Source organism: Physella acuta, unplaced genomic scaffold, assembly GCF_028476545.2.
Source record: "Physella acuta isolate Inbredline_101_S28 unplaced genomic scaffold, ASM2847654v3 ptg001533l, whole genome shotgun sequence".
Lineage (NCBI taxonomy): Eukaryota > Metazoa > Mollusca > Gastropoda > Physidae > Physella > Physella acuta.
In genome coordinates, this window is record NW_026733048.1 from 25,527 (window position 1) to 40,696 (window position 15,170).

Consider the following 15,170-nt stretch of genomic DNA (forward strand, 5'->3'; position numbering starts at 1 on the left):
AACTTGGCCACCTAAATGTTACTAGTTCACTATCTAAAACCTTGCCACCTAAATGAAACCATTTATTAACTATCTAAAACCTGAGCACATAACGTATCTCAGTTGAGCAATTCAAGTAACATTAACGTCGCACGACGATTGTCGGGCCAACTACACAAAAATATATTAAAAAATAATTCTCATACATATATATATTATCAAAACCGAACACAACACTAAATAAAACATGGCCACTTTCATCAGCGAAATTAACATTGTGATTAATGCTATTTAAATAAACCGGGAGTGATCTCCCCTAAACTTTCTCGAATATTCTTATATAAAGTAACAGGGGATGGGAACTCGGGCTATATACATGATTTTTAATCCATTTTAAATACTTAAAGTTTTAAAAATAGAATAAAATCTCGTAGACAAATTAATTGCACACCAAGTGAACGCCAAATAAAAAAGCGCATAATAGTGCGCAATATTATAAGTACTTTAAAAATGTACATTAGTTTTTTGAGAAATCGCAAGTAGCGTAAATTACTACTTCCAGTCAACGGAAATTACTCAAAATTTAAAAGAAGGTAGAGAATTAGATCTTTTACTTACATGTAAAATTTCATTTATCTCTCTAAAAAAATACTCAAGTTATAGGCTTTTGAAAAATTCAAAGTAGGAAAAGTACCACTTCCGGTTATCGGAAATCGCTCAAAAGTTGATACGGATCTACGATTTTGATAAAATACTTATATATGAAATTTCATCAACCTAGCTGTAACGGTACTCAAGTAATCGTGTTTACACACGGACAGACAGACAGACAGACAGACAGACACACAGACATACGGACAAGATTGCAAAATTATGTTTTTCCGGATCAGTGAGGTGTAAAACGTCGAGATTTGTAAAAATCTCGATTTTTTTTTTGCACGATTACAAGACTTTCTCTATACTTCGTATATACGAGAAAGTAAAAACCCAGCACGAATCATTAAAGCTTCATTCGGCTCCGTTCTTATACCATACATTAGCAGTAATATATATATATATATATATATATATATATATATATATATATATATATATATATATATATATATATATATATATATATATATATATGAGCCATGTTTGTTTATGTGTTCATATTTGACAGGTTCCACCTCGCCTTCAATGAAAGGCCAGAGCATGAAACCTGTCTATTCAGCTTCAGCACAAACTCTCCCCAGTAAACAATGTCCCGGTGAACATCCATCGTGTTATTGGCTTTATTTATGCGCTGTCAGGAGGCGGCCACATGACCTAATGGATGTATTTGTTGATATTTTACATAGATAATTGATCCCGTTTGTCTTACCGCTCGCTACCCACGTGTAATGGATGCGGCGTGTCCTATGCTGGGGGGTGTCCACCAGATGAGGAAGACATGCTCATGTGTGTGGGGAAATATGCAGTGGGAACAAGTATTTGCCAGCACATATTCACATGTAGAATCTGCATCTTCACGCCCAATAATTATATATATATATATATATATATATATATATATATATATATATATATATATATATATATATATATATATATATATTATATATATATAATATATATACGCATATGTATATATTATACGCATACATACAAATATACATACATGTATATGTATATGTTTTTATAACTTTTTATAAAGACTCATACAATATACATATGAAGTGGTTTAAGAACGTGTAAAGTATAGATAGTGTGCGATACACTAGCTACAGTACTAGACGGGGTGCCGACCACTTCACTGGTTCCGTGTGGACACCTGCAATGTAATTTAAAGACGGGCGGGCATGCGATCCACAATACACCCAATTAGGCGCCCTACTCGGGATGCTTTAGCCGCATGGATGAACCTCTGAGGAGTCCGCCCCCCTCCAGGCAAAAAAAAAACTTGTCTCCGGCTTGAAAGACGTGTCTGCATGAGCAGGCCATTTCAATCCGAGTTTGTGTCGCTAGATTGTCGAGACTTACCAGCGGTTGTCGGGGTCCTCTTGTCGGGGGTCCTTTTGTCGGGATCCGCTAGTCAGGGTCCACTCATGATGCCGCCCTTCATCTACCACCGTACCACAAAAACAAGGTTTACTTGAGATCCTCAAAGTTGGCCCCGAGGGGTTTCGTTCCTCAAGTCTGGGCTAATCACAGGTTCAACAACACCGTTCTTTAGACTGGAGAGTACGGTAACACCCACAGGCTATATGCCGTGTTTGTACAGCTTATGTACGCCGATATGTCTCAACTCTGTCCTACAGTTAGTGTAGGCCGATGTGTCTCAACAATGTCCTTAAGTTAGTATAGGCGGATATGTCTTAACTCTGTCCTTTAGTAAGTATAGGCCGATATGTTTCAACTCTGTACTACAGTTATAGTAGGTCGATATGTCTTAACTCCGTCCCTGATAGTATATGCCAAGAAGTCTTAACTCTACAGTCAGTATAAGCCAATATCTCTTAACTAAAACAATATCCTACTGTTAGTCTAGACCGAGTTGTCTTAACTCTATCAATGTCCTATAGTTAGTATAGGCCGATGTGTCCTACCATATGTTCTCCAGTAAACCGGTATGTTATCCCTTTTTTCAAAGATGTTTTCTCTTTATACTGGTATCGGCAGTATGGTCAAGTCTGATGAAAGAGCAAGCAAGTCTTTATAAACTTCCATCCTAAAATACAGTCTTCCATGTCCTACCCCTAAACATAGCGGGTCGTAACACGCAGAACCGTATATACTACTTAGTATACGCAAGTATGCCTTACCCGTAACATGATTAGGTCTTGCCATATAGTCATAAATGTCCCCCTAACAAGATTACGTCTTGCCATATAGTCCTACATGTCCTCCCCCTAGCAAGATTAGGTCTTGCCTACATCACCCCCAAACAACAATACGTCATGTATATAGTCCTACATGTCCTCCCCCTAACACCACTACGTCTCTCCATACAGTCTAATATAACATCCCCCGTACACCCTCCAACATCTCACGCAACAGGCCACGACTGTATCATCTTTATAAAACAGTACCGGACTTTGACAGCAGTACGTACGGCTAATCTGGGCGCCGTTTACAACCGCATCTTCCACTTGGGAACCTGTATTATATAGGTGTTATTAAGTAAACTGAGCGCCGCTCACAAAAACGCACCTTCCCACTTATGGGCCTGTATTACATAGATGTTAAGGGTGGCAAGAATAGTGCCGTGTATAATAACACTACTCCCCTGAACACCCACTCCTCTATAGCCGGAGGTGTAAGCCACTTGTAATTATTATCATACAGTTGTGTTACATTCAAAGATGCAGCGACGATATTGTAATTACTCAGTCAGTTGTGTGTGTCGATGGTTGGAACAGTTTAGGATGAGGGGGGGGGGGGGTGTAGGTAGGTTCCTCTACACATCACTGGTTCCTCCGAAACAACGGGAACTGGTTAGATAAAAAAAACGGTTAGCCGCTCGCCTCACTCAAAGAACACCGTTGTGTCGCACGAGATTTGCATTGTCGTCGAGATGAAATAAAACTTCCCTCCTCCTCCCCCCCCCCCCTTCTCTGCCGATATCGACGAGTTTTGGAGTGATCTGTTGAGCGGGGGATTGTGGGAAATGGCCGCTACACCAAGTGCACTCTACACGTCGTGCCCAGGAAATTATACCATTCAGCAACAAAGTCCGGCTAACGATTCCGTGTCAAAATATGCCCCTCGGGCATATCATTTTGTGCAATTATGGCACCGCGGGGACAATTGAAACTGTACCGGGGAGGGAGGGGAGGAGGGGAGGGGGGTTTAGAGGTTTGTCGGTGGAAACTTTTGAATGAGAATGTCAAGAAAATGAAAATATTAAAGCGAACAAAAAGGGAACGCCGCGATGGCTGGTGGGACAGATATGGAACGTGGGATTACCACAGGATCTCAAAACGTGTGCAGAATGGGAGAAATTGACCCGCGGGGGATGGGAGAGTGAGGAGGTGTGGGGGGGGGGGGGCATTGAATTGCACGTGAGGGCCATTTTTTGTTGTGTTTCTGTGAGAAGAATAAACGAAACAAAACACGGGCCGGTTGTCGGTTTATGAACGGGATTACAAAAGGTGCGAGAGCCGCCGGTCATTTTAGCCCCCCCCCCTCCCCGCGGGTCCGTCATGTAGAGGCCGGCGACACACGTGTAACATGGGGCCCGGACACCAGTCATGCGTGCAAGAGTTCTTCTAGACTGGAACCAACACGTCATATACCTGTCGTTCGATTATCGGGTGGCTCACAGATGGGAATCAGGTGTCGTGCAATTCGATCAACACGTAATTAACGACTACAATTTAGGGATTCGATCCACAAGACAAGCAAGTAGCGAGGCTATGATGGACCGTCCATGTGTAAAACCGAAAAGAAATGTAGATCTAAATATATATTATTTGGTGAGAAGATGCAATACAGAGAAGAAGACAGAATCCCGAAAAATTGCTTAACACCTATAGGTGCTCAAGGAGTCAATAACCCAGTAATTTTTTTTTAAAAGTGTTCTAAAAATGTTTTTGCTAGAATATTAAAAAAAACAACAACCGGATAACATAGTTAATAAAATACGTTAAATTTAGGCTATTATTTCACACAATTAAAAAAAAATATATTTAAAAAAACACATAACAATTAAATGAAAGAACCAGTATATCGAATATTACAATTTTTCTCCGGTTGTTGCCCTTTGGCCTAAAAATAAAAAGATGTACCCAAGCAGTATTACAGTTGAAACGTATATTTTTAAAGTATATTTATTTAAGCGGGTGCCTATTTAAAGTGATGTTTTGATGTGTGGCTTGTGTGTGGTTGAATGGTCTGTATTACTCAGCTAGATAGAATCACAGATGTGCTACAGACGACCACTTACCTAAATAAGTACAGATAAAAGCTAGACAGAATCACAGATGTACTAGGGACGACCACTTACCTAAATAAGTACAGATAAAAGCTAGACAGAATCACAGATGTTCTAAGGACGACCACTTACCTAAATAAGTACAGATAAAAGCTAGACAGAATCACAGATGTTCTAAGGACGACCACTTACCTAAATAAGTACAGATAAAAGCTAGACAGAATCACAGATGTGCTATGGACGACCACTTACCTAAATAAGTACAGATAAAAGCTAGACAGAATCACAGATGTGCTAGGGACGACCACTTACCTAAATAAGTACAGATAAAAGCTAGACAGAATCACAGATGTGCTATGGACGACCACTTACCTAAATAAGTACAGATAAAAGCTAGACAGAATCACAGATGTGCTAGGGACGACCACTTACCTAAATAAATACAGATAAAAGCTAGACAGAATCACAGATGTGCTATGGACGACCACTTACCTAAATAAGTACAGATAAAAGATAGACAGAATCACAGATGTGCTATGGACGACCACTTACCTAAATAAGTACAGATAAAAGCTAGACAGAATCACAGATGTGCTATGGACGACCACTTACCTAAATAAGTACAGATAAAAGCTAGACAGAATCACAGATGTGCTATGGACGACCACTTACCTAAATAAGTACAGATAAAAGCTAGACAGAATCACAGATGTGCTATGGACGACCACTTACCTAAATAAATACAGATAAAAGCTAGACAGAATCACAGATGTGCTATGGACGACCACTTACCTAAATAAGTACAGATAAAAGCTAGACAGAATCACAGATGTACTAGGGACGACCACTTACCTAAATAAGTACAGATAAACAGCTGAGACAGCACTGAACAGATACACCTGAAAGTAAGCAAACACAGACGTTAGTATAACACCTGTTAAATGGTATATATATAGCATGTTCATTTCTTTAAACACAACTCATCATAACTTGTAGGAGATGCAAACAATGTGATGGCCTAAGTCATCATCTTTTCCCGTTCGTGCCCAAGACATATGGGGCAGATGAAGTAGAGTTCGTCTGTCTCCATTACCAGGGGGTAATGTGGTCAGCCGCCTTTGTTTCCATAACATGTGTCAGGTACCCATCAGAGCAGGGTGAACTCAGGGACACCCCAATGACTCGAGACTCTCGGGTTTGCAGTCATAAGTTCGACCATTCAACCACGCCGTACAAGAGAGCATTAGTAAGGGGATGTTACAGAGTTATTAAACAAGTTGGTGGTCTTGGGTTAGGGATGTAGATTTGTCAAGAATTTGATGGCCTTAGATGGTCGATGTAGCAGATAATATACAACAATTTAATGGCCTTAGATGGTCGATGTAGCAGATAATATACAACAATTTAATGGCCTTAGACGATCGATGTAGCAGATAATATACAACAATTTAATGGCCTTAGACGATCGATGTAGCAGATGAGATACAACAATTATGATATGGGCTGAGTAAGAGATGTGGATGTGCCAAAGAATTTGAAGCAGGCGGGGATGAGGTGTAGAAGAAACCAACCCGACCAGTCTGGGGGTCTGGTGGCTGGTGTTAGCTTTCGTTACCTGAGACACCACAGTCACACCTGTCATTTCCTTGGACCCCGTGGAGGGACCAGACACACATTCAGTGGCGGCTCTACGGTTACATGGGGGTGGGGGGGGGGAGGGGGAACTTGAGACGTTTTATATGGAGCAATTCGGCAAGTCAATATATGATGCAATTAGACACGTTTTATATGGAGCAATTTGACTAGTTCAAACAGACAAATCTTAATATGGAACAAAAATTGACAAGTCGATGTAATTAGAATTACCAGGCGTGTCGATGCACATGACATTTTGACTATTGAACTGTTTGACAAGTCAAAGAACAAACTCGACAAACTGCGTAGTGATTGTGATCATTACTCGGTATCATTCGGTATAATTACATTAAAAATTGCCATCTACTGGTAACAAACTATTTTTAGCTCAGGCTATCTAAAACGGATCCTTTCTACATCTAAAATAGGTAAGAATGTGATGCTGGGGTAGGGGTTGGGGGGGGGGGGGGTGGAGGGACAACACCAACACCCTTACATAGACCGGACACTCGATACAATCCGTGTCACCAGTAATGTATGTGTTCATCAAGGTTTTATGTGTCCGTGTATCAAGCTCTGAAACTTGAACCCCAAACACAAACTAGCTCTACCAGGGACCGTACACCACAGCATCGTATGTTTACAGACGGTAGTTGTTACCGGAGCAGTGGTACTAGGTGTAAACGGGTGTCTATTTCAGCGGCGGTACACGACACGTCTACAGACCTAGTTGTTTCTGTGTCAGGAATTATAACCGTAGACAACATACCAGTCACATATCACATCCTATGTCAATGTCTATAATAATGCGGAATATTAGTACTTTATAAATTCATATGCGTTTTTTGTTAAATCGGAAATAGCGTAAAGTACTATTTCCGGTCAACGGAAATTATTCCAAATTCGACAGAAGGCAGAGAAATAGATCTTTTACTTATATGTGGAATTCGGATTATTTATCTGAAACACTACTAAAGTTTTTGGTAGAATAAGTTCCACTTCCGGTTACCGGAAATCTCTGGAATTTCATCAACATAGCTGTAGCGGTACTCAAGATATCGTGTTCACATAGCATACACACATACACGCACACAAATACATACTCACACAGAGACGTGCGGACAAAATTGCAAAACTGTTTTTCCGACTCTGGTAGGTGTAAAATGTCGAGATTTTCAAAATCTCGATTTTGATCTTTTGCACGATTACAATACTTCCTCTATACTTCGTATACGAGAAAGTAAAAATGTAAGCATTCATATTTGTACAGCAGATTTAGTCGAGATGAGTAACAATCTGGAAGAAACTGCAAATAATTAAGCTTTTTTAGTAGGTTAGGTTTATCTTAGGGTTGGAGCGAAGATGGAGTAAGCTTCTGTTCGTATTATCGTTAATTTTCTAATTTTAAATTTCATTTTTAGTCATTTCAGTATACCTAGTTCATCAGCAAAACGCAAAGAGTACTAGATTCTAGATCTATGTTGTTTTAAAGATCCTTGCTATTTCGACGACTTTAAAAAATGTAAGCTTTGATCGACGTCTATCTGGAAACAATGACTGTCCACCATACCGATGTAGATAGATGCAAGGGGTGGTTCCACAGATGACCAGCCCACAGTCCAGCCGGTGCCAGCCAACGACACGGTAAGTAACAACGGCGGGCAGCAGACCAGATCAATAAAGCAACAGACAGCAAACAATCGCCCACGTCAGACACACTCCCCGGGATTGGCCACGGGCTCATCCCCCCACAGGTTCACTCTCGACGTGAGGGGCGGGGCGAATTCGTGTCCCTCGGTGCCACTGTCGTCAGGCGCCGACAAGAGATGGAACCAGCTGCTCGTCTCCAAGTGTCCGAATGACACGTGCGGCATATAGCCGCGCTTGACCAGAAGAGTTTGTGGACAATATTGGTCAAAACTCTGTGCTTTTGGAAACCACGCAAGTTTAGGTCTTTTATGTGTGAGGTGTATAGGCTTCTGAGGTTTAGTGAGCATTGCAAACATCTTTTGTAACTACACGGTTAGACATTATATATATATATATATATATATATATATATATATATATATAATTAAACGTGGCACCCCCCCCTTGAGATGGCTTTAGGCTTCTACATGTCATTTAGATCTAGCTAGAATTGATGTTTTGATGTTCAGCATAAAGATTACTTTCTTTAAACTGAATTTTTTTTAAAAAGGCAACCAATTATACAGACTATTCTCACATACTTCACAGTTAATCAGCCGTGTTCCAACAAATGGCCGTCAGGTGTGTAGTCAAACGTTGGACAGTTCTTCAGATCCAATCCACATGCCAGCGAGAATTATGAGAGAGATGAAATCTCTTATCTAACGATACGTTTCACTCTGGGCTGTGGTAATATATTCCACCCTCGTCTAGTGTCGGCATCTATTCCACAAGAGAACATGTCTATACTTAGACCTCAAATGCTGCCGATTGATAGGGACATTAGAGTCGACATAAGGGGGTGGATCGGGCAGGCCTTGAGAAGGGAAAAGGACAGCATTACGAGGCAAGTGTTAGATTGGAACCCTCAGGAGAAGAGAAGAAGTTGGGTGAGCTAAGTTATCCTGGACAGTGGAGGAAGAAGCAATGGCTGCTGGGCTTACGTGGGCTGCATGCAATAAAGAGAACTGCCTTAAACAATGAAGAGGTTTAGATGCAGCCCTGTGTTCCTCACTGGCCCCTAAGTAATAAGTAAATAGATCAGACCACACAAGGCAAGCTAAGTGATGAAGGGGGGGGGGATATTAAGTGATAAAATATCGTCTTTTAATGAGATCTCATGACCGCAGTGTCCTCACCCTACCGGTACTCCCCCCCCCCCGCCCCCCCCCCCCCCCCCCCCCCCGCGATACCGTTTACAATGGGTGCCACTCCCAGCTGACGGGTGCATCAAATCAAGGGGACATAACGTGGACAGGTGCCCCCCGTCAGACCCGTGCACACAGGCACCTTGTTAGCAGAGAGCTTGGTTTTTTCTTCTTTCTTCAACCCAGTCGTTTCCCTTGAACCGCAGCGTCAATATTTGCTTTCTTAAGTGCTCATTTACACCGACAGCCAGTCAGCAACGTTCATTGTTGTTGTTTTCTTCTACCTACCTACATCCTCAAATAATAACTTAAAAGAAAAACACATTCTTTGTCTAAACAATATTTAAAGAAGGAACCTCGACTCGAACTGTACCTCTCCATTCCCATACTACTTAAAAAGGTAGCCATACAAATACATATTTCACAGTCCGCGTGTATAAAGATTGTATACTGGTGCTATTTGGCACTCTAGTGACATACATCGAAAAATTATTCATCTTTTCTAGAGATTTAAAACTTCTCCTATACTTTAGCTACGCCACTGTACAAAGGATTTGCTTAAGAAGTGTTAGTAATATAGATACGCATGTTTGTTCTATTGAACTATTGGGATGCGTGCTAGCATGACTAAAACTATACCTCCACACTAGGATAACTTTCGATAACTGTACAAACTGCTGACAATAATTCTCTTCTAGACAAATCAAATTGTACCCCATGTGTCTGGAGTTGTGTGCCAAAGAAAAACAAAAACAAACGGTTTTTAAAAGGTAAACAGTTCACACTGGCAGGGGCGGTAATAGGTTCCATATGTGGGGACAATGGGCGGATGACAAGGGTGAGACGACCAGAAAATGCCAGAGTGGTTCCAGTGGCACGTCAATTTGTAGGTGTGTCGGTGAACTAACCGCCAGGTGTACTCAGGTGAGAGGAGTACAAACATGGCACCAGCACCTGATTGTTGGGGCTTCAGGTATGTGTCATTCTAGGGGAGGTTCTGGGGTACAATTTTTATTACAGGCTTGTGGGTGTGTGTGTGGGAGGGGGGGGGGGGGTGTAAGGGTAAAGTGTGGGGGTAAAAGTGTGAGGTTAGAAGCATGGGGTACATTAGTGAGGGTAAAAGTGTCTAGAGTTAGAAGGGGCTGAGTGAAGGTGTGAATGTATTGGTAGAAGTTTGGAGGTAGGGACAGGAGGATGAAATGCGAATATAAGTGCTTGGAAAAGAGGAGGAATGGGCGGGGGTTGGGAGGGGAAAGCAGCAGTATGTAGCTCTAAAATAAACCCGATCTTACCCTACAACCAACCCGTCCCCACCCTCCATACAACCAACCCGTCCCACCAACCCGTCCCCCACCCTACCACTAACCCGTCCCCAACCTACCACCAACCCGTGTCCCCCGTACCATCAACCCCCCCCCCACCAACCCGATCCCACCCTACCACCAACCCGTCTCCCACCCGTCTCCTAACTACCACCAACCTGTCCCCATCCTACCACCAACCCGTCCCCAAATTTCAACCCCCCCCCCCCCAACCTTGTCCCCAACCTACAACCAACCCGTCCCCAAATTTCAACCAACCCCCCCCCCCCCCACACACACACATAACCTTGTTCCCACCCTAAAACCACAACCAACCCGTCCTACAAGTTATCCAGCTCCAACCCATCCACCAACTCGCCCACTTACACAACGCCCCCTACCGTCTCCCCAAGACCCGTCACATCCTCATGTATCACCAACTAACATTTGTATTTATCTTGTCAACGAAGCTTTCGCGGAGTTTTAACTCATGCGTTAAATACCTTGATAGAAACCAACAAGACAGGCAAAAAAAAAATAGTTCCTGTCCTTATCCCTATGGGGTTGTTTTCATTCTACCTACCAAGACAAAAGAGGACAGATCAAATCTCCAGCGAGTAAGAAATTTATTCCAAGAATAAATGCAGCGATCCCCCTCCCAACCATCCCACCCCCATCTTGACTGACAGGTTGAAATGACATGTCAATTCTTTATGTCTCTATGTGAGGTCCTGTGTTCGAATCCACTCCAAAAGAACAAAAAAAAAAAAAAAAAACCAACACGTAAGAACTGTTGAAAAGTAGTGTACATAGGTGGTAATTGTTCAACAGCTCAATGAAACAACGGGGGGGGGGGGGGCATTGGAAGCCCCCTATGTATTAGCTATACCAGTTTATTTTTAAATCTCAGCACGATCGTCATGTTCTGCAGAAAAAAAGAAATTCCCGATAAGTTTATAGAAATCTTTCCACGGATTAGGTTTCATTTTGTTGTGTCTACGGAAATTTTTAAAAATTCGCTTAGGATTTGTTTTTCTTAAAGCTTAAGTGAGAATTGAAATAAATTTAATTTTTTTTCCGAGGAGTCACCCAGCAGACAATGGTTACATTACGTGTGTGGCTTGTCACTTGCCTCCTCGACTGGAATCTAAGTCTCTCAAGACACAGCAAGCAACGAACAACGAACAAGTACATGGACATTCCAACGTTCAGAAAGGGAAATAATAAAAGATAAAAAAAAAACAAAGGTAGAAAAACAGCAGGTTAATATTCAGTTCTCCGTCCAACTTGTCTCAATGGCGATATAAATATTTTCATTCAAACGTGTTCCCGAAATGCTTAAAAATGCACATACAAAATGCAAATGGGTATATGATGAAATGGTATATCCGCACCATGCCTAGCTACCTATACTTTCTTAAGTCAGGTACTCATCAGAGCTGGGTGGACTCAGTGACATCCTGCAGTCCTTAGTACTGGACCGAGATCAAATTCGACACCCTCGGGGTAACAGCCGAACGCTCTACCATTCCACCACGTCGTCCGATACACAATGTTAATACCCGTATTTAAACAATGCACGTTCAAATACAACACCCCTACGCATACCACTCTTTAAATAATGCACCAAGGTTTCACACACGAAATTTAAATGACAAACAGCCCTTAACAAGAAACAACTACATTTGTCTTAGGACGAAACCAACAACTAAGTATCATGTTAAATTTTTTTTCTCAAATGACGATCTTAAACTATACATTTCAGCGTGGCAAGCAAGTCACAGACGGTCCCCAGATGAATGGGAATACCACACAAATTGCTAGTTCCGGTGTCGTTTCCGCCAGTGTGCCAGCTAAATAATGCCCCCCCCCCCCCCTGTTCGTGTCAGAGAGTATGGATGAGACGCTCGACCAAACCAACGGACCGTGACCAAACAAATGACGTACATACTGACAGTGACAGCTGGGCTTGTTGGACGTGTTGGCAGTACACGCGCTCTGGCGTCAGTGTCAGACACCAGCAGTGTCACAGGCTAGACGCCATTTATAACTCGGGTCATTCTGGACGCCATTTATAACTCGGGTCATGAGGGTCTCTGCCGACCAACATTCATTTACAACATACACCTGAAGACATTCACATGTCTCAGTAATATACACATAGATTTATTCAAATGCCATCCTCAAAATATTTACAATCTAATAAAATAATTCATACAAATAATGAACGTGTGGGCGAATTGAATTTTAATTTTCTCCCTTCTAATAATACGGCGTGCTCATTGCTTCACCATTCAAAGACATGACCAAATAGAGTAGAAACACTATCTTCAAATTATTCTTAAGAGGGCATTGTAAAACATTCTCAGACGTGATTAATCACGCCAATTAGCAGATCACCACACGACTGGCTACAGGTTGGGTTACTGGTAAGATTAAACTGTACCGGATTTACTTAATGAGTTGAACACAAAACTCATGGTGGGGTAAGGTTAAACAGGAGGAACAACAAGAGCTTGATTGAGCGATGTTAGGTAAGGTTTTAACAGGTCATGGCTAGAGTGCTAACACACTAAAGTTGGGGGTCTTATACGTCAAGACAATGTTATTTATGCACACACACAATAATATGCTACGAAAAGTATTTAAGCAACTAAAACCGGGTTCATTGTAATATTTTTCCCATTTGTGCCCAAGACACATGGAGCAGATAATGTTTTTCTGTTTCAATGACCTCGGCATACAAGGGGATATTGTGGTCAACACTTTACACAGCTGAAATTTGCTTCCTTAATGTGAGTTAGGTACCCATCAGAGCTGGGTGGACTCAGGACCGTTTTACTGATTTTAACCCGGATTCGAACTCAAGACTACGGGTTAGCAGTATTGGGCTTTACCTCTGGGCCACGCCGTCTCTAAAACCTGATTAAACAAGTGCCAATCGTTACCAAGATTTGTCTTCAATTTGTCTCCAGTAGATGTGACGTTAAAGTGATTACATAAAGAAAAAAAAGTAAACAACTCTGCACCAGACTACCATGTAAATACACCGCAAAAGAAACCAAATCCATCATATGTGGATGTCCTAATATCAGCCTTGAGTCCCCCCCCCCCCCACCAACACACAATGTAGACCGAGCCAGATGTCCTAAAACGAGTCCAACAAGTGACCCAGCATGTAGGCTGTCAGCCATGTTTATGTGAGGACATACACGGGGTTATCAGGGACAAACAACTCTGGCTGGACAAGGGACACCTTCATATGTGACACGGGATAACTCTGTACACGGGACTGATGGGGGGGGGGTGGGGTGGGGGTGTGGGGGGGGGTGGTTGGGGGGGGGGGAGTGGTGATGCAGGAATAGACGGGAAAGGTAAAACATAATATTCAGGGAATAAAAGGGGAGAGTGATACACAATATACTTTACAGAGAATAAAAGTAGACGACGCTACACACTACAGGACGGCGTGGTCGGGTGGTAGAAGAGTACTACAGCTAACCCGAAAAACTCAAGTTCGGATCCCCGAGTAAACCCAGCACTGATGGGAACTGACAGAGTAACTAAGGCAAATCTGTTCCCATTATATGCAGAGGTTCTTTACACGGATAAACTCTACTTCATTTACCCTTATGCCTTAGGCATTGAGGAGGAAAGATGATACACACATTACAGGGAATAAAAGGGAATAGATAACAAACAGGGATTAAAGGGAATACATAACAAACAGGGATTAAAGGGGAATGATTATATTTATGCACTGCATGCATGGAATTAAATTAAAGTGGGGGGTGGGGGGGTGACAGGGGGGGGGGGTGACACACATATACCAGGATAAGGTGGACTGAAAAGAAGATAGAATACCAGGTTAATTAACATTATCTTGAAATAATTAAGCGTTACGTCTACTTTATCTTTACAAGGCCGAGCAAGTGTAATTAGGTTAATTAATTAAACTTTACCACCATGCCAGCTGATGGATGATTTGATTAAAAAATGGTAGAAACATGTTAGCAAGATACTGTCTACGTTATCTGTCAACATTATGTGTCTAGTCTAACTTGACTTGTAGGCTACAACTACAACATAGAAACGGTCTTGCTGGATGTGCAAATAGACTTGAGTTGTGTTCATAGGCTAAGGTTGTATGTATAGGCTTGAGTTGTGTATATAGGCTAGAGTTGTGTAGAGGCTAAAGTTGTATGTATAGGATACAGTTGTGTGTATAGTCTCCGGTATAGGCTACAGTTGTGTATAGGCTACATTTGTGTGTATATTCTCCGGTATAATAGGCTACAGTTGTGTGTATAGTCCATGGTATAGGCTACATTTGTGTGCATAGGCTACAGTTGTATATATAGGCTACAGTTGTGTGAAGAGTCTCCAGTATAGGCTACAGTGGTGCGTATAGTCTACGGTATAGATTACAGTTGTGTGTATAGGCTAAGGTTGTATGTATAGGCTAGAGCTGTGTATATAGTCCATGGAATCCGCTATAAT

At 41.8% G+C, this 15,170-nt stretch overlaps 1 protein-coding gene across 3 annotated transcripts in view; it reads right to left on the minus strand.

The window, feature by feature from the left end:
- Nucleotides 1-15,170, minus strand: part of LOC131928691 (transmembrane protein 135) — a gene marked incomplete at its 3' end in the record, with an annotated part of 89,297 nt that overhangs the window by 23,604 nt on the left and 50,523 nt on the right. For all 3 annotated transcript variants that reach the window (XM_059284777.1, XM_059284779.1, XM_059284776.1), the window contains 1 exon segment: nt 5,750-5,796. In XM_059284777.1, coding sequence (XP_059140760.1) covers nt 5,750-5,796 — 47 coding nt within the window.